The sequence below is a fragment of the Cordyceps militaris genome (assembly GCF_000225605.1).
Source record: "Cordyceps militaris CM01 unplaced genomic scaffold CCM_S00004, whole genome shotgun sequence".
NCBI classification, from domain to species: domain Eukaryota; kingdom Fungi; phylum Ascomycota; class Sordariomycetes; order Hypocreales; family Cordycipitaceae; genus Cordyceps; species Cordyceps militaris.
The window spans coordinates 1,374,422-1,392,882 of record NW_006271972.1 but is presented as its reverse complement, the minus strand read 5'-3'; the positions used below and the strand labels follow the sequence as shown (position 1 = coordinate 1,392,882).

At 53.7% G+C, this 18,461-nt stretch overlaps 7 protein-coding genes across 7 annotated transcripts; 2 read left to right on the top strand and 5 right to left on the bottom strand.

Moving 5' to 3' along the window:
- Window positions 1–379: 379 nt before the first annotated feature.
- CCM_05462 (Acyl-coenzyme A:6-aminopenicillanic-acid-acyltransferase 40 kDa form, putative) lies at window positions 380–2,495 on the bottom strand (the record flags this gene model as incomplete). Its single annotated transcript, XM_006670606.1, has 7 exons — window positions 380–558; window positions 624–1,037; window positions 1,194–1,225; window positions 1,263–1,960; window positions 2,024–2,163; window positions 2,223–2,397; window positions 2,460–2,495. The coding sequence occupies 7 exons, from the start codon at window positions 2,493–2,495 to the stop codon at window positions 380–382; spliced, it is 1,674 nt and encodes a 557-aa protein (XP_006670669.1).
- A 534-nt stretch (window positions 2,496–3,029) lies between these two features.
- Window positions 3,030–4,807, top strand: CCM_05461 (Major facilitator superfamily transporter; the record flags this gene model as incomplete). The annotated part of the gene is made up of 6 exons (XM_006670605.1): window positions 3,030–3,157; window positions 3,225–3,443; window positions 3,504–3,759; window positions 3,822–4,085; window positions 4,135–4,467; window positions 4,523–4,807. The coding sequence occupies 6 exons, from the start codon at window positions 3,030–3,032 to the stop codon at window positions 4,805–4,807; spliced, it is 1,485 nt and encodes a 494-aa protein (XP_006670668.1).
- Window positions 4,808–4,864: 57 nt separating this feature from the next.
- CCM_05460 (transcription factor (predicted)) lies at window positions 4,865–6,892 on the bottom strand (the record flags this gene model as incomplete). Its single annotated transcript, XM_006670604.1, has 3 exons — window positions 4,865–6,261; window positions 6,318–6,802; window positions 6,852–6,892. 3 exons carry the CDS (start codon window positions 6,890–6,892, stop codon window positions 4,865–4,867), a joined length of 1,923 nt encoding a protein of 640 aa, XP_006670667.1.
- Window positions 6,893–7,497: 605 nt separating this feature from the next.
- Window positions 7,498–10,681, bottom strand: CCM_05459 (NACHT nucleoside triphosphatase; the record flags this gene model as incomplete). Its single annotated transcript, XM_006670603.1, has 3 exons — window positions 7,498–9,874; window positions 9,980–10,584; window positions 10,676–10,681. The coding sequence occupies 3 exons, from the start codon at window positions 10,679–10,681 to the stop codon at window positions 7,498–7,500; spliced, it is 2,988 nt and encodes a 995-aa protein (XP_006670666.1).
- Window positions 10,682–12,212: 1,531 nt separating this feature from the next.
- On the top strand, window positions 12,213–12,667 carry CCM_05458 (uncharacterized protein; the record flags this gene model as incomplete). The annotated part of the gene is made up of 4 exons (XM_006670602.1): window positions 12,213–12,221; window positions 12,314–12,388; window positions 12,461–12,531; window positions 12,598–12,667. 4 exons carry the CDS (start codon window positions 12,213–12,215, stop codon window positions 12,665–12,667), a joined length of 225 nt encoding a protein of 74 aa, XP_006670665.1.
- Window positions 12,668–12,906: 239 nt separating this feature from the next.
- Window positions 12,907–14,227, bottom strand: CCM_05457 (oxidoreductase; the record flags this gene model as incomplete). Its single annotated transcript, XM_006670601.1, has 3 exons — window positions 12,907–13,302; window positions 13,358–13,919; window positions 14,028–14,227. The coding sequence occupies 3 exons, from the start codon at window positions 14,225–14,227 to the stop codon at window positions 12,907–12,909; spliced, it is 1,158 nt and encodes a 385-aa protein (XP_006670664.1).
- Window positions 14,228–14,681: 454 nt separating this feature from the next.
- CCM_05456 (WD domain containing protein) lies at window positions 14,682–17,550 on the bottom strand (the record flags this gene model as incomplete). The annotated part of the gene is made up of 2 exons (XM_006670600.1): window positions 14,682–17,280; window positions 17,306–17,550. The coding sequence occupies 2 exons, from the start codon at window positions 17,548–17,550 to the stop codon at window positions 14,682–14,684; spliced, it is 2,844 nt and encodes a 947-aa protein (XP_006670663.1).
- Window positions 17,551–18,461: the final 911 nt, after the last annotated feature.

The window sequence follows — 18,461 nt, the reverse complement described above, 5'->3', positions numbered from 1 at the left end:
GCCGTCACCAGATAATTCATTTACAATAACAACAATGTCGATTATTTGAAATAGTCGAGATTTATATAAACATGTTGAAACCCCGGCATTTCTGACTTGCTCACAGACACGAGCATCACCTCAATACACCACTACACCATCGCTCGTACATCATTCAATCACAAAGCCCCCTTCACCACATTAATTACTTCGAATTCACCAACATCATGATCTGCAACACCTCTTTTATTATCGCAGCCGCTCTGGCCATGGCTGCTACTGTAGTGTCTGCGCCGACTAACCAGACGAGTCCCGGCACCGAGCTCAGCAAGGCTGCTCGCCTGCGCATGGCGGACAGGTACGGCTCTCACTCTTGACGCCATACGCGGGAAAGAAACAGTCAACTAAACTCTCTGCGCACAGTTTTGTCGAGCGCTACAGCATCTTGGCCGACGACAAGGACTTTGTCTTTGATCTGAGCCAGAACAACTACCAGTCCATCGCGAACCGCCAGACCTTTCCCGCCATGGTCGGCACCGGCACCAGCATCGCGGCCGTCCAGTTTCCGGGTACGTTTGTCTTTCCCCCAAACCAGGGCATTCCTTTGTTCACGCCTCCTTGAACACCCCCCCCCCCCCCCGCACTTCTTCCACGGTGCATTCTAACCCCCCGTTTGCTTCGCAAGGCTGCTCCATCAGCAAGCTGCACATCCACCCGCGCGCAGCCGAGATGCTCGTCGTCCTCTCCGGGCGGCTCGTCACCGAGACGATCCCCGAGCTCGGCGCCGGCGGGCGCGTCATCCGCAACGAGCTGGGTCCGCACGCGCTCACCGTCTTTGACCAGGGCGCCCTGCACACGCAAATCAACCCCGACTGCGGCCCCGTCTCCGCCCTCACCGTCTTCTCCCACGAGGACGGCGGCTTCGGCTTCGTCGCCGACCAGGCCTTTGCGCTGCCCGACGACGTCCTCGCCACCCAGCTCGGCGACGCCATTGCCGGCGCTGACATTGACCGCATCCGCGCGGCGCTGCCGCCGGGCGTGGCCGCCCGCATCGACGCCTGCGTGGCAAAGTGCAACATTACGAAGCGTGCGCTGTGAGGGGGAGGTGCTGTTGTACGTGCCGGACTGTGGCAGCGAACCTAGGTTCTCATGACCAGTTACGAATTAGTCTAGAAAAGAATTTTGAATTTTGCAACTCCGACGTGTAGGTGGACTTGGACTATCAAACCCCAAAGCTTGTCTGCGTCTACTACATGTATGTATGCCTCCTGCTCAGCGCCTACAGTTCTGCAGGCTTGAGCACCCAGTGCCCATCCGGTTCGCTCGGCCTCCCGAGCTTCACATATGCCATCCCAGCCTCCAAATCAGCGACGATGCTGAACAGCGTCTCGCTGTCCCTCACCGGACTCCTCTTCCTGTTGATCGCCGTCGGGAACCCTTCCTCATCCTGCAGCATGCGCTCGCAGCACGCCACACCACCACCTGCCTGCTTCGCGTTGGCGCGCGCCAACAGCTCGCTGATACGCGCCATGCGCGCCAGCGAGTCGGGGAAGATGACGGCGTCGGCGACGGGCGGCTCGTGCGCGACCAGGAAATGGTTCGTGTGCGCCAGCCGGCCGTCCGCCATGTCGAGCTGCCGCACGCCGAGGTGGGTGAACTCGAGCGAGGTGCCGCCGGTGCGGTCCGCGACGAGGATGTGGCCCGACGTGCCGAGCGCGAGCGCGCGCAGCCGCGCCACGGCCTTGACGCGGCTCTCGCTGTCTAGCACCACGCGGAAGGCGACGTGCAGCGGGAGCGCGTCGAAGCGCACGCCGCGCGCCTTGATGGCGTTGATGAAGACGCCCACGCCGGCGGAGTTGATGCCGCTCTTGCAGAGAAGGCCCGCCTCGGTGACGAGGCTGGCGCGCGGCCGCTGCGTGCTGCCGTCCGGGGCGGGCTTGATGTGCAGTAGGACAAGCCTGGCTTTTTGGGGAACATCCCACTAACATGGGGTTTAGCTTTTCTCGTAAAGTATATTCAGTTATCTGGGGTGTGGCAGACTTACATCCCAGTTCTGGCCGGCGACGCTAAACATGTCCGTCTTCCAGGCCAGCGATGTGCAGCCGTCGTCCATCATGCCCATGGATATTTCAGTACGCGCATTCAGCGCCAGAACGGCCGCATAAGAGAGCCCAGCACCATTCGCTATGCCTATTTGTCTTGCTGTTTTAGTAGTTTTTCATGAACGGGGCGTTTTGTCTGACCTTGCATCTCCTCGACTAGATGAGGCACATGTCGCTCAAGGAAGGGATGGAACTTGCTGGCAGCGTCTTCGGCAGCCGCCCAGCTCATCTGGCTATTCTTTCGGAAATACTGGATATAAAACTCCACGCTGCCATGGACCAGTGTCTTGGCCTGGCTTCCGTGGCGGAATCCAATCTGCGGAATGTGGTTAGCGTCTGCAGCCCTTGGTCTAATAAGGCTGAAACGGTGTGTTGTACTTCATAGGGTGTTCCGGAGCAGGTGATTTCCAACATGGTGAAGAGATAAAGACTGTTTCTGGCTTTCAAGAGAAAATTCTTCTTGTAATCCGTACTCCGTACATCAGGTAGGATATCAGGGCCTTTTAAACAAGTACATGGCAACGGTTCCCGGTCTAAGTGCGTGAGACTGAGCATGTCCATGGGCGCGGCCGGAGCGGCATGGCTGGAATAGGTTAGTTGCCGAGCACGATAGAGCCGCCTAATTCAGTTAGGCTCCGAACAACACCACCCAAATGAGGCTAGTTGCCGAGCTCAGCCGTTTTCCCGCCATGCACCCCAGACTCTGCTGCGGGTCTTCTACCAATCCCAGCAACGATATTAATCTGAAGCGGCCTGACGATACATATCCGTGCAAGTGGGGAGATGGGGAGACTTCGAGATATGCCCAGAGGGCCGACTCTTGGAACGCATCTCTCAGGTTTATAAAGGCCGCCACTTTCCCTTCTTCCTGCGTCCTGGCTTGGGACTAGAGAGACAGATCCGACTTCCTCGACCACTTCCAAGCCAGCAACGTCACTTTGTGCAAGAATGGACCACCAACTCGAAAAGACGGCGGGCGAGACCACCTCCGTGGAGAATGCCAAACCAGTCGAGCCTGTTGTTCTTGGCCTCTCACCAGAGGAAGACAGACGTATCCTGCGCAAGCTGGATCTATGGTGAGCAGTTGCACCAAAGAGACACACATGTTGGGCTCATCGCGTCGCTGACATTTTCCACCAAAAGCTTGCTTCCTGTCATGGCCATGAGCTACTTTTTCCAGTATCTCGATAAATCGGCCCTCGGCTCCACCGCCATCATGGGCCTTCGCGAGGACCTGCATCTCTCTGGTTCCGAGTACTCGTGGTCCAGCGGCATATACTACTTTGGCTACCTCCTCGCCTCGTACCCCGCGGGCATCCTCATGATCCGCTGGCGCGTCGGCAAGGCCATTACCGTGTCCATGTGAGTGCGCGCGCCGCGACTTCTTATTTCCAGCCGCATGCTATCTGCTGACAAAATAAGGCTCTTGTGGGGAGCCATTCTCATGTTCACGGCCGTATGCCACAACGCGGCCGGCCTCCTCGCCACGCGCTTCTTCCTCGGCGTTGCCGAGTCGGCCATTGCCCCGGGCTTGACGATTCTCATCTCCATGTTTTACAAAAAGTCGGAGCAGCCTCTGCGCCACGCCGCCTGGTTCCTGGGCAATACCTGCGCTGGACTCATCGGCGGCCTGCTGAACTACGGCATCGGCCACATCGATAGCATTGCGCCGTGGAAGGTATGCTGAGCCCCTTTAGGCCTCCTCTTACAAATGACCTCGTCTGATGAAATGAAAAAAAGGCGTCCTTCCTTATTCTTGGTGGCTTGACTGTTGCTTGGTCGTGTGTGAACGCTTTCCTTCTTCCAGACGAGCCATCCAACATATTCTTCTTTAGCAAAGCCGACCGCGAAAAAGTTGTTCTTCGAGTTCAAGAAAACTTGACTGGTATCAAAAACAATGAGCTGAAATGGAACCACGTACGAGAGGCGCTTCTTGACGTCAAAACATGGTTCTTTGTCCTGATACAATTCACGTCGTGTATTCCCAACGGCGGCGTCACAACGGTATGTAAATCATGGCCCTGCAGAATGTGCCTGTCTAATGTGCAAGTAGTTCCGCTCCATAATTCTTCGGGGTATTGGATTCAGCACATTTGATACTCTCCTTCTTCAATGTGTCCCATATCTGGTACAGTTTGTTCTCGTCGTCTTGTGCACAGGAGGCAGCACGTACCTGAAAAATACCCGTACATACTGGATGATGCTCACGTTTGCCATTGCTCTCCTCGGCGCCGCCCTGGTGCGACAGTTGCCCGCTCATGACAAATGGGGCAAGTACGCAGGCACCTGTTTGATGGGTGCCAGCTCAGCCTCCTTTCCACTACTCATGTCCATAGTGTCTGGAAATGTCGGCGGCTTTACCAAGAAGACGACTGTCAATGCCATGGTATGCGGCACTCCGCTGATTCTGATAACGCCGCCCTGTTCTAACCTGGTAACAGAGCTTCATTGCGTATTGCGCCGGCAACATTGTCGGGCCCCAGCTCTTCTTTGAACGGGAAGCGCCATCGTACGGTTCAGGCTTCGCCGCTCTTATTGTATGCCAGACGGCCTGTTTCTTTCTTTGTTTGGGATTGCGCTTCTACCTGACGTGGTTGAATCGCAGCCGTGATCGACAGGACGCTGCCACCGTGGCGACTGAGGAGAACCACATGCAAAGGCACGCTGCCATGGCTATGATGGACAAGACGGACAAGGAAATTGCGGGACTCCGATATGTATACTAGATGGAACCAAGTATTAGTGCCTATTATTCCATCTGATTCAATTTGGCGTGTAATCGTCTATAGTGTAAAATCACTCCAGAGCGTCGAAGCAGCCATGACCAAATCTGGGTCATTCATCCATAAAAAATCCTCGATATCAACGCCCCATAGGTCTACAGATTCTTGCAGCCCACCATCACTGGGAGTTTCCTCTGAAGACGTCCGCAAAAACTTCTTGCAAAGCTCTGGCTGCTCAAGAATGAGACCCGTAATGAGACGGACCTTGTAGTACGTTTCGGTCGGGATCATGGTCACGTCCGGGTATCCGTCGCCATCGCGCAGGGGTATGGGAGACACTGGCACCGACTCGCCGCTTGTCGGAGAGGGAACAGAATCGGTGCTGCTGTTGTTGACGTGTTGATTGCCCCGGCGGTACCTAGATTGGTAGAATTCGTCCAAGAGCCGAACGCAATTGGCCCATGCTCTCGCCAACCGCCACGTCTTGGTCCACGAGTCCAGTATCCCGATGAGATAGTCGACATCATATCTCGCTCGTGCCACCTCATCGTCGGAAAGGCGCACAAACAGCGTGGCGGCGCGGCTACAGTGGTGCGCCCAGAGCAAAACACTCGCCGCAGTGACGATGGGAACACCGGCGCAGACGCCCAGCTGCGTGTAGTTGAGCCCTGCCGTGATGTTGTCCACAAGCCTCAGCATGGCGACGACTGTGTTGGCCCCGTGTAGACAAATTAGGATCGCATCGGCGTCACTGTCCTTGAGTGTGCTCGCCGCCGCCAGTGTGCTTGCCACGTCGCTCTCCTCGACGTGTGGCAGATACTCGTGGTGCGACAGAAAAGTGGCATGCTGCACGAGCAAATGCATGCTGACAAAATGCGCCATCTGCCCTAGAGACTGATGCGCGCGCAGGTTGCGTTCAGAGAACTGCATCTCGTCCGGCAGCGCGTCTCGCCACGCGGCCATGACCGCTTCATAGTCGCCCGAGCTGACGACCGGTTTGGGCGCTCCCGACTGCTCGGCCCCCCGGCCGCCATCCACGTATATCCGGGCCACGGGCGACCACAGCAGAAAGGTCTTGACAAAGTACGCCAGCGATGCCTGTTCCGCCGGCCCGTCGCGGGTTCCGCGCCCCAGCTCGGCCACAGTCGGGCCTGGACTCTCGTGCCCAAACGCAAAGGCCACCTCGTGGCACGGAAGATGGAGCTGGACGAGGGCGAGGTCAATGGTCTGGGTGCGGTGCGTGCAGTAGGCGACCAGGCAGTCGAGCACCACGCAGGCCCAGAAGGTGCGCCGCCGGACTTCGCGCTGGCGCGGGACGTGGCGCCGGTTGTGCTCGCGCCGCATGCGCAGCGACTGGGCCATGCGGATGGCGAGGCCAATGTGCAGCCAGGCCTTGGATGTGGCCATGGTCAGGAGCTCGCCGAGGCCGAGAACGAGGTTGGCTTGGATGGTGATTACTGTTTGGCAGAACATGTCAGAATGAGACCCCGGACTGCGGGCGGGAGGGAGTTACTTGAGGGCTTGTCGGAAAGGGCGCGAGATGACGCTTGGGCCTTGGACCTATAGAAGCACAGGAGGCTCTTGGAATCGGTGAAGCGGGAATCGGAGGCGGCCTCGACATCGGTCAGGTACAAGGACGACAGCGCCAGGATGGACTGAAGTAGAAAATCCTCCGTGTCCGTAGTGGTCGCGCTGTTGACCATGTCCAGGTCGATGCAGCCGCAAAGTTCCAGCATATGATGTGTCTGTGAAAAGAGATGGACGAGTCGCTGCCTCAGCGGCACCGGCAGGGGCTTACCCGCCAGCGGCGCCGGCGAAGGATAGGCATCATGACCAGGCGATTGTCTGGGCCGAGTCTGCTCTGGAATCGCTTCCTCGACATAAACCAATTGGTAGTTGCCTGGCACGAGCCGCGCCGGCCACTGACAGGCTTCGTTCCTCCGCAGGCACACGTTGCAACGGGGCTTGACCCCGTCACATCGGACCTTGCGGCTGCGACTGAATCATTGTTAGCCGAAGTGGCACGGAAAAGGTGCCAGGGACGTACCATTCTTGGCAAGCTTGAAGATTGCGAGGGGCTTTGGGCATTGTACATGACGAGCTTCTTTCGCTTTGATCAAGGGAGATGGTGTTTGGATGTGTCAAGGAGGGCGTGTTTATCCGAGCGAAGAATGAGGCGTGTTTGTTAGAGCGCTACTGTGAAGCCACCATAGCACTGTGGAGTCTCTCATCAGCGACCAACGTATAAGTACTCGAATAGAATGGAGAGAAAAGGTTGGATTATCTCCGTCATCTGGCAGAAAATTCTGATGTCGAAGATGAAAAAAAAAATGATGTAGATGGCTTCATGTTCTATCTGCCTTTTCGGGTCGCGGTGGTGCTACTCAGCTGCCGTTTGTATCCGGAGTAGCCGCCGGCCGCCGGACGCTGAAAAGGCTTGTATAGAGGAAGAGGAAAATGTCTGAAAGAGAAGAAAACACTAAGAGAGACTTTGAGCAGTTGTATCAACTTGGAGTGGTTTGAAGACAAAACTAGAACTTGACTGATAGATGCTGTTTGCGTTGAGTTGTGGCATCGAACTCCCCGTCAATAATAGACAAAGCTTGGCTGGCAAGACTATTTTGATCTGAGATTTGATGCTGGCTGACAAAGTGTTGTAGAAATCTGTATATTTTCTGTTTATTAATTGGCCATCATCTGTCCCCATGTTGTAGTTGGGTAGGAGTTGCCAGCAGCTTCTCAGACATTTGCTGGAGAAACGCCGACCCGTTCTGTCCCCGAGTTTTCTCCATCAATCGGGAAAAGTCATCCATCACCGCGCTCAGGTAATCACGATCCTTGGGCGCAAACCAGTGCACATGCTCCAGATAGAGCGCCTTCAAGACTTGATCCTCGTCCTTGCAGAGACGAAACGCATGAAGCAGGTAGTCAGTCGCGGCGACGCTGACGGGCTTTCCCGGGCGCTCACACCGCGCGTTGGCATTGGCTCCATGGCGCAGAAATGCGGCGAGAATGCCAGTGTCTAAAGCTGCCATGAGCTGCGCCTGCACCTTTCTGATCGTGCCTGTGTGCGCCTCGTCATGCTGCGGCAGGACGTGCTCGCACAGCACACTCCACGGTGTCTTCTCCATCTTGGTGCCCAGCGTTTCTGCCGTGGAGAAGGGCTTGTTAGGGTCCTGTCCTTGCTCCAGGAGACAAGTGACTGTTTGTCTGGTGTCATAGTCCCAGCGTGGTCGGCGTTCGCGCACCTCGCCAATCTCGTAATCGGGGAAGAGGGCCAGCACCAGGGGCGGGACCTCGAGCACCGCAAAGTATCGAGGCCGACGCGCGTCAACACCGGACAGATACTTCCATACTCTGTGCCCAACAACTTGGGCTCGAAGTATCTGCAAGCTTTCCTCAGCGCCCGGTCCCTTGGCGACCAGGCAGCCGTCGAGATGGTCGAGGAGCCGGTGGCAGAGAGCGACGTCCTCCGCGCCCTGCAACTGGGCAGCGGCGGCCAGCAGCGACGTGATGCTTGATACAAACTCGGATCTGGGCTCTTCTGACATAGTGGCTCTACTGGACTTGGCCCACGCGGCAGCGGCCCTCAAAAGGCACAGACTCGGGGCGAAGCCCAACGGTGCCTTGCTGTTTAGTAGGTCCTTGGTCTGTGGTTGATCTAGATAGTCCCTAACGGTGCGGTGTAGACAGTTGACTACTTTGGTCTTTTGATCTACAGCTACAAGACCGCGGCAGAGAGTCTCGAGTTGGTGTGTGGTATGCGACAGCTGACGCCTGTACTCTAGTCTGCTTGGAGGGTCAGGAGACAGTGTCAGAACATAGTCGGGATCACTAAACTCCATCTCGTGAAAGTAGTACATACCAAGGTCTAGAGGCTTTTCTGCTACTTGAGTGATGAGAAACGACGTGGCCATCCTAGCTTGCTTGCTCGTCGGGATAGCTTCGAGGTTGTAGGTGAACAAGTCATCCAACTCTGGTGGATATTGGCGCAGCCTGTTGAGGAGACTGGATAATGAATCCTCCACCATCAGAGTCTCTAGAAGGCATTTTGTAGCAAGTGATACCCAAAGAAAGACCCCTTGCGATCTTTCGCTCATCTCTAGCGCTATGATAGTCAAGTCGTCGAGTGTCAAGTTTTTCGTTATTTCTGGGTATTGCGCGAATCGATCCAAGACAAAATGCACAATATCAGTCTTGGTAACATCGTGCAAGCGTAAATGGCCTCTCTTTCCGTCCTCAAATGCCTCTTCGAATACACTCCACGGCCTGCTCGAAAGACATAGCTTGACATTGTCCGACTTGCTGAGCGCCAGCAGCTCGTGACAGAGCGCGAGATGGTCGCCTTGAAACTCGTCGAGTCCGTCAATGAAGAAGCAGAGTTTGACTGGCAGGTGCGGATGCTGCACAATAGACTCGAGTGCCTGATGCAGATCGGCCAGGGTCCAGACCGCAGCCTCTGGCGCGCGCCAGCGTTCTGGCAGCAACAAGTGTATGGCGTCGGACAGCTGCCGCAGCATATCAAAGAGTAGGGTCTGCAGAAGCCCATTGTGCGATCTCTGCAATAGCGTGCCCGCGCACCAGAAATAGTGGCTGACGATTACGCTTTTTTTCGGTGCGGACCACTTTGAAAGGGCTTCTTGTGTACGCGCGTCGTCGGCGATGTACTTGATCAGCGTTGATTTACCGGCGCCGGGCTTGCCAGACACCCAGAAAATACCGCTGCCTTGCTCCAGCCATACCCGCAAGCCAGGGGAAGACGAATCGGTGTCTTGGCGCGGAGAGGCGGCAAAGACCCAGGCAAATGTCCTTTGATGGGCGGCGGGGATGGTGTCGTGCCGAGCGACATTGCTTCGAAAAGCGAGACTCTTTAATACGGCATGGTCCCGTTGGATGTGTTGTTGCTGGTCTGTGATGTGTTGTATTTGGCTCTGGAAGAGGGCAATGTCATCAAGAGAAGGCGCATTTTGGGACGAGTCGTGCTGCAAGGCGCGGAGCCTCGTCTCAAGAGTGCGCAGCAAGCCGGATATGGACTTGAGCCTGTCAGACTTTCGACATTGAAGCTTGCGGCTATCCAGTTGTATTTGACGCATCTGGTGTTTTGATCTGGCAACATGTGAACTACTGTTGGTTAGTATCGTATGGCAAACACCTGCGTTCGTACTTGCAAGTCACCTCGATATTTTGTTCAGTTGCAAAGCCAGGATGGTTTGCACGTCTTGCAGTCTCTCTGAGAGTTTCCGAAGTTCAAATGCCTGGCGCGAGGTCCTTACGGCGGGAAGCGACGATCTCCAAGTATTCAGTGAGGTACCAACACGCTTGGGTCCTCGGATCGTGTGGACGGCAGCCAGGATACGACCGCACAGAGTCTTGCAACTTGTGGCCAACTCTTTGACGGCAGAAACGTCGTCTTGATGTCGATGTTGCTGCGTGTCACTCATATAGGCTTCCAAGGAGGACTGAAGCTCATTTAAGCTGTCTTGCAAGCGCTGGGACTGTTTGGTATCGCTGCCTTTGTTTGCATCGGTGTCGGTGTCGCTACCTTCGTTTGCATCAGTGTCGCTGTCGTATGTTTGCGACGGTGGCCTGCAACCAACACCAGCTAGCCCGGCGGCCAGGGCGCAGCTGTATGCGACACCGCGCAACAAAGATAAATCATGCATTTTCGAATGTTTAACGAAATCAACGACCAAGAGGAATGATGATGCAAGATGCAAGATGCAAGATGAAAAGACCAGGCTGCGGGAAATGTCGCGTGGCGGAGCAGGCGCGTTTGCACGCTACCTAGTGAATGCAACATGCCGACTTACCCGTCCACGTACTAATGTTGCGCCAGGGTCGATTTCATGATATAAAATTACTGAGAAATACGTACATGGCGTGTACGCTAAATATACACTTTACTGTTTGGACTCGGATTCTCTTATGTCGCATGTGCATTCTTGAGAATCCATGGTACCGTCTTCGGACGGTCTGTTAGCGCTTAGTGACTTCAGTTGCTGACGGAATCGTCAAGTAAACATGGTCAACGTTTGCAGAAAGGTTCCCTCAAAGCAAATATCGATGACCTAAAAGGCATATGAGAAAAGGTGTTTCTCCAGTGGCACAACATGCACCCACAATGGGCTGGACACTATCGTGTGGTGAAACAAGCTTGACAGGTCTCGGGAGCAAGGCCAGACAGATAAAGTCTACACTTTGCTAAAAAAGGTTCAGAGCAAAAGGGAAGAAGGGAGTCGAAAGGAATATAAAATGCAATGAATAGCAAAAAAAAACCAGAACAAGGAAGGTAATAGTATTCCTAACCGGTGGTTTATTTGGCTCCCTGGTGCGCGTCTCCAATTAATACTACTCGAATATGCAAGTATATCGGAGAAGGGGTAGCAGCATCCCGGGGATAGGAAAGAGCTCGGAGGTACTGACACCATAGATTGCGAGATAAAAGGATTGTATAAAAATCAATCGAGGAGATTACATTTGATTTATCAAGTTTGTGTAGTCTGTAATACATCAATCACATGTAAAAATAAGCGCGAGCGTCGCACACACCCCATCGAGCAAGCCGTTGTGTTAGCGCCAAACGGCCTGAGGGAAGCACCAAGGGGACAAAATAACCCAAGTAACGAACCATCGTGGCCCTGCTCCATAATATTATGGTCGCAATCTTTGGACATCCTTTGCCATAGCAGCAGAAAAGAGCAAGACCGATCAGCATTTCGAGGCACATTCGTAGATGGATGGTTGTGTAGCAAGTCGGTACGATTGGCAGAGAAGATGCGTGCCGTTATAAATCAGGCCAAACGGGATAAGCCATGATGTAAACTCTAGAATATTAGTTAGCATTTTATAAATTTAGAGCATAATAAGTACATACCATCATCCACTGTAACGTTAATGTAAGACATCATAACGACGGCGGAGCGGGAGACGACGAGCTTGATCTGGGGAACCTTGGAAGAGGCAAGCACCAAGGAACCTTGGAAGAGGCAAGCACCAAGGAACCTTGGAAGAGGCAAGCACCAAGGAACCTTGGAAGAGGCAAGCACCAAGGAACCTTGGAAGAGGCAAGCACCAAGGGGACAAAACTAACCTTTTCCTTATTCTTACTATTTTCTTTTTTCTCTTTTTAATTTTCTTTATTCTACTATCCCTCTTATTTCACGTATCTTACTTATCTTACTTATCTTACCTATCTTACTTATACTTATTCTACTTCCTCTTATTCCTATTGCTAGTTTAACCTTCTTAATATTTTTTTTTGTCACCCGCATGGGAAGCCACCTACACTCCCCACAATTTTTTTCCTCTGCCTTTTTCCAATCGTAGTTCAACCACGCCATCTTGAAACCTGCACAAAAAAAAGCGACATATTTCTACAAATCGTCTGTCCAATACATACACATTCACAATGGGTAACGTAAGTCAGGACTGCCTTCTCCACGCCGCACTGCAATCCCGGCATGGGCCACCTCTTCCACGACAACTCTCGTTATTAACCCAAACCACCAGGGAGCCAAGGCACAACAGAAGCGCGAGCGCAACGCCAAGGACAAGGCCGGCACGGCCAAGTCGCAGCTCAAGGTGGTATGTTGATACACAAATCCGCTTCTCCATGTGTATTTCTTTTTAACGCCGGCTAACCTCGACTGAGCGTAGAACGCCGCCGCCTGCGACATTATCTGCACCGTCTGCCGTTCCACCTTCCTCAAGACCACCAAGCCTCCTCAGTACGTCCAAAATCGGATTCTGGCGGAAAGCTGTTGTAGGCTGAACCGGACACTAACACAAATCAGACTGCTTGAGCACGCGCAGAACAAGCACAACAAGGGCATCGCCGACTGCTTCCCCTCGGCGAGCGTTTAAGCCCGCCGGCGACGACAACAATGCAGCACAAGATACGATGAAATATACTGAAATTATATGAGATCATAAAAGACGACGAGGACGAGGATGAGGCTTTTCTTTTTGTTTGAATTTTGCAATTTTCAGTCCAGCGAGGCATTCAGAGAGGCGTTGTGGTAGAGAGAGAATACAAGTCTGAACTATTGAACGAATCTAGCCAGCCAAAGCTACCGGTAAAAACAGCACATCCTCCGTGGCATCTAATGAGCCTCCACCTTGGCAACCGGGAGCGACGACACACGCCCGAGGCTCTCTTGTGGCGTCTTGTCCTCGCTCTGCTGCTCCTGCGTCTCCCCTTCCACCTGCTGCTGCTGCTGCTGCTGCGCCGCCTGCTCCGCCTGCTCGGCGCGAATCTGGCGCAGAATATCCGGATACCAGCGCTCCCCCACATCCGGATGACTCTTGACACGGTTCCGCAGCGTCGCCTCGCCGAGCGTCTTGGCCACGCCGCCGGCGCGAAACGTAAACTCGACATCGTCCACCCTGCGCCCGCCGTTGCGCGCCGCCACCTGCCGGCGCTGCTCGCGGACCGCGGCCGGCACCTCGCCGACGCCGACCGTCTCGAGGTCGTCAAAGGCGGCGTCGAGCTTGACGCCCTGGAAAAAAGGGGATGGAGAAGCGGGCGCCGGCGCCGGCCGCGGGCGACTGCACGCGGTGCGTCGTCGACACGCACACGCCGCGCGTCAGCGCCTCGAGGCCCTGGCCGATGGCCACAACGAGCGTGCCCGCGACGGGCGCGCAGTCGATCCACGCGCCGCGCACGTTTTGCACCTGCAGCCCGCGGTGCGCCGTCGCCTGCAGCAGGTAGCTCGTCAGCATGCTGTCCTTGTGCGGGCCCACGCCCTGCCCGCCGCCGCCGTCGGGGTACTTGACAATCTTGAGCTTGTGCTGCTGGTCCGCGTCAAAGTACTTGTCGAACGCGTCGGCAGGCAGCTCAATGGCCTCGGCGATGAGCGACGTGAAGGCGATGGAGATGGCCCCCATCCGCGTCATGTAGTCGGTGTAGATGGCCCGGAAGCCGGGCAGCGCCGCCTCGGACGGCCACTGGTTCGGCGCGAGCAGGTGGTGGTGCCGGGGCTGCTCAGGACCGGGCACCGGGTGCTCCGTCGACAGGTCAATCTGCTCCCGGTGGTCGACCGCGCCGGCGGTGATTTCGGCCGACAGCCGCGAGTAGCCCAGAAATGACGGCGCATTCTTCATTTCAATCTTGAGCCTTTGTTGCTGTTAGTCCATGCGTGATGGGAGGCAATAAGGACGCGCTGGTTCTTTCCAGAGTGCAGAGCTTCGAGTTGCTTGGGGGAGGGGAAGTCACACGACTCACTTTTCCTCCTCGGGCAGGTCAAAAAAGGCCTTGCCCTTGTCAATCACCTCTGCAAAGAGGCTGTCCGGGATGCCAACATTTTTGAGATATAGGAATCCCACCTCCATCAGCGCGTGGCGGAGCTGCTTTAGGAATTCCGGCTTGGTCGCCGGGTCCTTGGCCTCGGCCAGATCCAGGATGGGAATCGAGGTAAACGACATGGTTAACGCAAGCAGTAGCGGTCAGCGGGGAGCTCGGAAAAGCTGAACTGTATGCCCGCGATTCTCACAGGATTGCACTCCGACGGGATGTCGTGGGATGCAAGTAATAATTTTTTTTGGGGCCTCTTATGTACAATGCTCGTCTTTTTAAACATATGCCCCCTGATGAGTCAAGATCCAAGTCTTCCATGCTGGTTGTTTTCCCGACTGAATGCTGGTGAATGGCGCCATCGCTTCGTGCACTCACTGGTCGCAACTCTATTGCGCCAAGTTGCCCCCACCGCCCGCGCCCGCGCCGTGTCTCTGTCGCAGCGCACCGATCTCCCGTGGGGACCCGCTTTCGCCCCCCTCTGGAGCCGATTCCGGACACTAGTAAATCATTTCCATGCTCGTTGGCTTCCTTCATCACTTTTCGTTTTTATACAGATTTAAATCTCCCAGCGACTTGCGTTGATCAAGAAGGCAGAGGCTTGGTTCCCAGAAGCCCCGTCACCTTGTAGAACATGTCCTCAACGGACGGTCCGGCAAATGCTGGCGCAGCATTGAATATATCGGACAGACTTTGCTGTGAAATAACACTGGTCGGTACGTCGTCTATGTCCATGTCCATATCGTCATCTGCGACATGGTCCGCGGCAGCTTCTTCGTCATCGCTCGCCATCAAAACGTCGTCTTCGGCGGCAGCCGCAACATCGCCGTTAGCGCCATCATCCACTTGGCCTTCAAGGTGAATGTCCTGGAGCGGCTGGGCAGTGACTATCGAGGAGGGGTCGGAGCCTTCGGTGACAGTCCATATTTGCGCGGCGTCGTCTAGTGCGAGGAAGCCGCTCGTGCCGGGAGCTGTGGTTAGGCTGACAATCCGATGTGGTGTACTCCGTACCATTAAGGGTTCAGGGTCCTCGGGGCTGAAAATCCCGATGCTCGAGAATTTATCAATCGGCAGCGTAACGGCAAAGTGGCCCGAAAGTTTATCGACGGCCAGCTGTAACAAGCCTTCCACGCCGGGTATCTGAGGCACAACAATGCCATATCGGAGCTCATCGCTTACAATGTCGTAGACGTAGAGAACATCTGAGAGAATCACGACAAATGGTGATAGTGTGCGAATAGCATGCAAGTTGCCCTCCCATAGACCTTCGAGGATGCGAACGACCTTTCCAGAAGCTGCGTCGATCACATATACCGATCCAGAATCGGAGAAACCAAAGGCGGCGAATATCGTAGAGCCATCTTCAGAGTATGTGATTTTTCCCTGGGGTGCACTTGGTGCAGCCACATCCGTCAGAGCACCAGCCCCATAGCCCTCGCCAACAGGGATAACCTGTGCGCAGCCCCAGGATACAGTCTCCTTGCCGCCAGCACCCTTGGACACTATGCCGTTCACGTGTCTCGTTCTTGGGCGCCACAAACGCACAAGGCCATCACCGCCGATCGTCGCGAAGCATGTTGACGTGGGATCAGAAGCGAGATCGAGCACGGGCTCCGAGGACGAACTCGCGTGGGGTCCGTTGATTCGTGAAACCAAGGCGACAGGCTCATTGTCATCTTGCACTTCCCAAAACTTGAGATAAACTTCACGGCGCTCTCGGGTGAATTGTTCTCTGAGCTCGGAGCTAACGTTGTCAATATCTCTGGCGGCGGGTTGCCAGTCATCGACACTGGCGAGCCACTTGCCATCGCCGGAGAACTCCACGTGCGTAACCAGGGGCTCGTCGATGACGTGGCCCTTGTTCGTCATGTTGATATCGGTAGGCTGTGTTCTTGCCAACGCTTGCTTTGAAACGCTGGTAAAGGTGTCGAGATCAAAGGCTTGGAGGAGAGGCGCGGAAAAGCGGCCAGACATGGTCGATTGTCTGCCGGTGCCGACGCAGACGTGTAGGCGGGATGGTGCATTGGAGCGGATTGCAGCAGGGATGCGCTCGCGGACGTGGTCTTGAATCTCCCATACACGCTTCACGAGCTGGTCCTTGGGGGTCTGGATGTTGGCCGCGGCAGACTGGATCCCAGACACATACGCGGAAGGCTTCATTTCGGAGGTTGAGACAATCATTGCCGAGTTGTCGTCAAGATGAACGACGTAAGAGGTGCCGTCTGGGGAGACAACAATGTTCTCTACACTCCCAGAGAGATGCGGGAGAAAGTCCTTTTTCGAAGTATCCATCTGCCACATCACCAGGGTATTTTCGGACCCACCAGAGATCATGTAGTTGCCGTCTTTGGACCACTTGACTGAGTGGACGGCCTTACGATGCCAGTGGAACTTCTGCGCCTGTATATTGATATCACCCGTTTTGCAAGATTCGGTTGCCTGGCATCGGGAAATGGCGTCGTGGTAAAGATAGATGCCACCTCGGGCACCACCAACAATCACATCCACCACCTTTTCAGTTTCGCTGCGGATGTGCTTGGACGATCTCTTGTATGCGCGCAGATCCAAGGTCGTGATGAGATCCGGCGTGTCGAAGGAGTAAAAGTCGTACTGCAGCTTGTCTGACTTGGCGGGCAGCTGCTGGGAGACGCCCAGAAACAGGCGGTCGTTGATAGCGCCGACAAGGTACTGGCCGTCCTTGGTGCACTCGAGGAGTTGTAGTCCGGTACCCGGGCGTTTGAGAAAGACAAGAGATTTGGACTTGGGTGTCGACGCCTGGTCCCATTCGTAGGCCACCAGTTCAATGCGTGTTGACTTGTTCGATTCGGCGACAATGACAGTCTCCTTGGGGCGGTTTTTGGCTCCAAAGGGCACAATGGACATGGCGCGCGCCGTCTTCGAGGCAGTCTGGAATCTTTCGAGGCTTTTGGACTCCTTGGTCCAGTTGATGCGGTATACTTGTCCGTCCGCGCAAGCGACCCAGACGAAGTTGGCATCCAGTTTTGACAGGCGGGTGGCGACGATCGGGGCGGGGGTCGAGGCCTGTGGCGCGGAGGCATCGATGCTGCTGACGGGTATGCGTCTCACTAGGAGGGAGTCGGTGGCAGAGAAGACTTGAATTGAGGTGTTGTAGGTCAAGATCAAATATCTTGAAGAGCTGTCAGTACGGATTGGGTGCAGGATTCTGCAAGGGAAAAACGGCAACTTACTCTCCATTGTCGGTAAGAATGGGGTCAATGTCAAGCATGCGCCCTCCCATAGGCTTGGAGATTTTCCAAGAGGCATCCGCGCGATCAAGCCTCTCGGCCAGATCCTTGGTCGAGGTTGGCTCGGCGAGCTCTCCGTTTGCATCTTGGGGACGAGCCCTCTTGGCCTTGACTTCGTTCTCGTGGCTGTCCCTCTTGCGCTTTTTTGTCTTGTCGACCTTGACCCGCGATATCCTTTGTCCGGCCATCGTGGAGGGTATTGTATATTTTTATGTACCGCGATTGGCGTAGACAAGAAGGCTGGGCTCGATGACTAGAAAAAGTCGGTTTACAAGCACTCGAAATTTTGGTGAACTTTTTGCTCACCGATAAGATAAGCCTGCCGCTATTTTTTTCGTGGATACACCTTACCTACTAATGTACGGATACCCTTAGGTGAGATACTAGGGCACACAGTTTAAAAGGAGTCACTAATAACCTAAAGAGGAGTTAAAAAGTCTAAAGGCGGTAAGTGTCTATTATAGGTCCTCTATATATACTAAATCTAACCTTAAGTATACTTATAGCTAGGTATATACTAAGTAGTACTAGTATAGAGAAGTACCTACTAGAGCTCTTAACTATATTCTAGTATATATTAATACTCTTTAAAGATTAGCCTTTTTAGTTTTTCTCTTAAGAAAAGTAGAGAAAATATAGTTAAAGACTTATTCTAGTATATACCTTTTAGCTTTTATACTAAAGTTTAGCTTACCTTTCTTTTAAAAAGGTTAAAAAAGATATAGTTAAAGACTTATTTTAATATATATTCTTTAGCTTTTATACTAAAGTTTAGCCTACTTTTCTCTTAAGAAAGGTAGATATAGTTAAAGACTTATTCTAGTATATACCTTTTAGCTTTTATATTAAAGTTTAGCCTATTTTTCTTTTAAGAAAGATAAAAAAGATATAGTTAAAGACTTATTTTAGTATATACCTTTTAATTCTTATATTAAAATTTAATCTATTTTTCTTTTAAAAAAAGGTAAAGAAGATATAGTTAAAGACTTATTCTAATATATATCCTTTAGCTTTTATACTAAAGTTTAGCCTACCTTTTTTTTAAGAAAGGTAAATATAATTAAAGACTTATTCTAGTATATACTCTTTAGCTTTTATA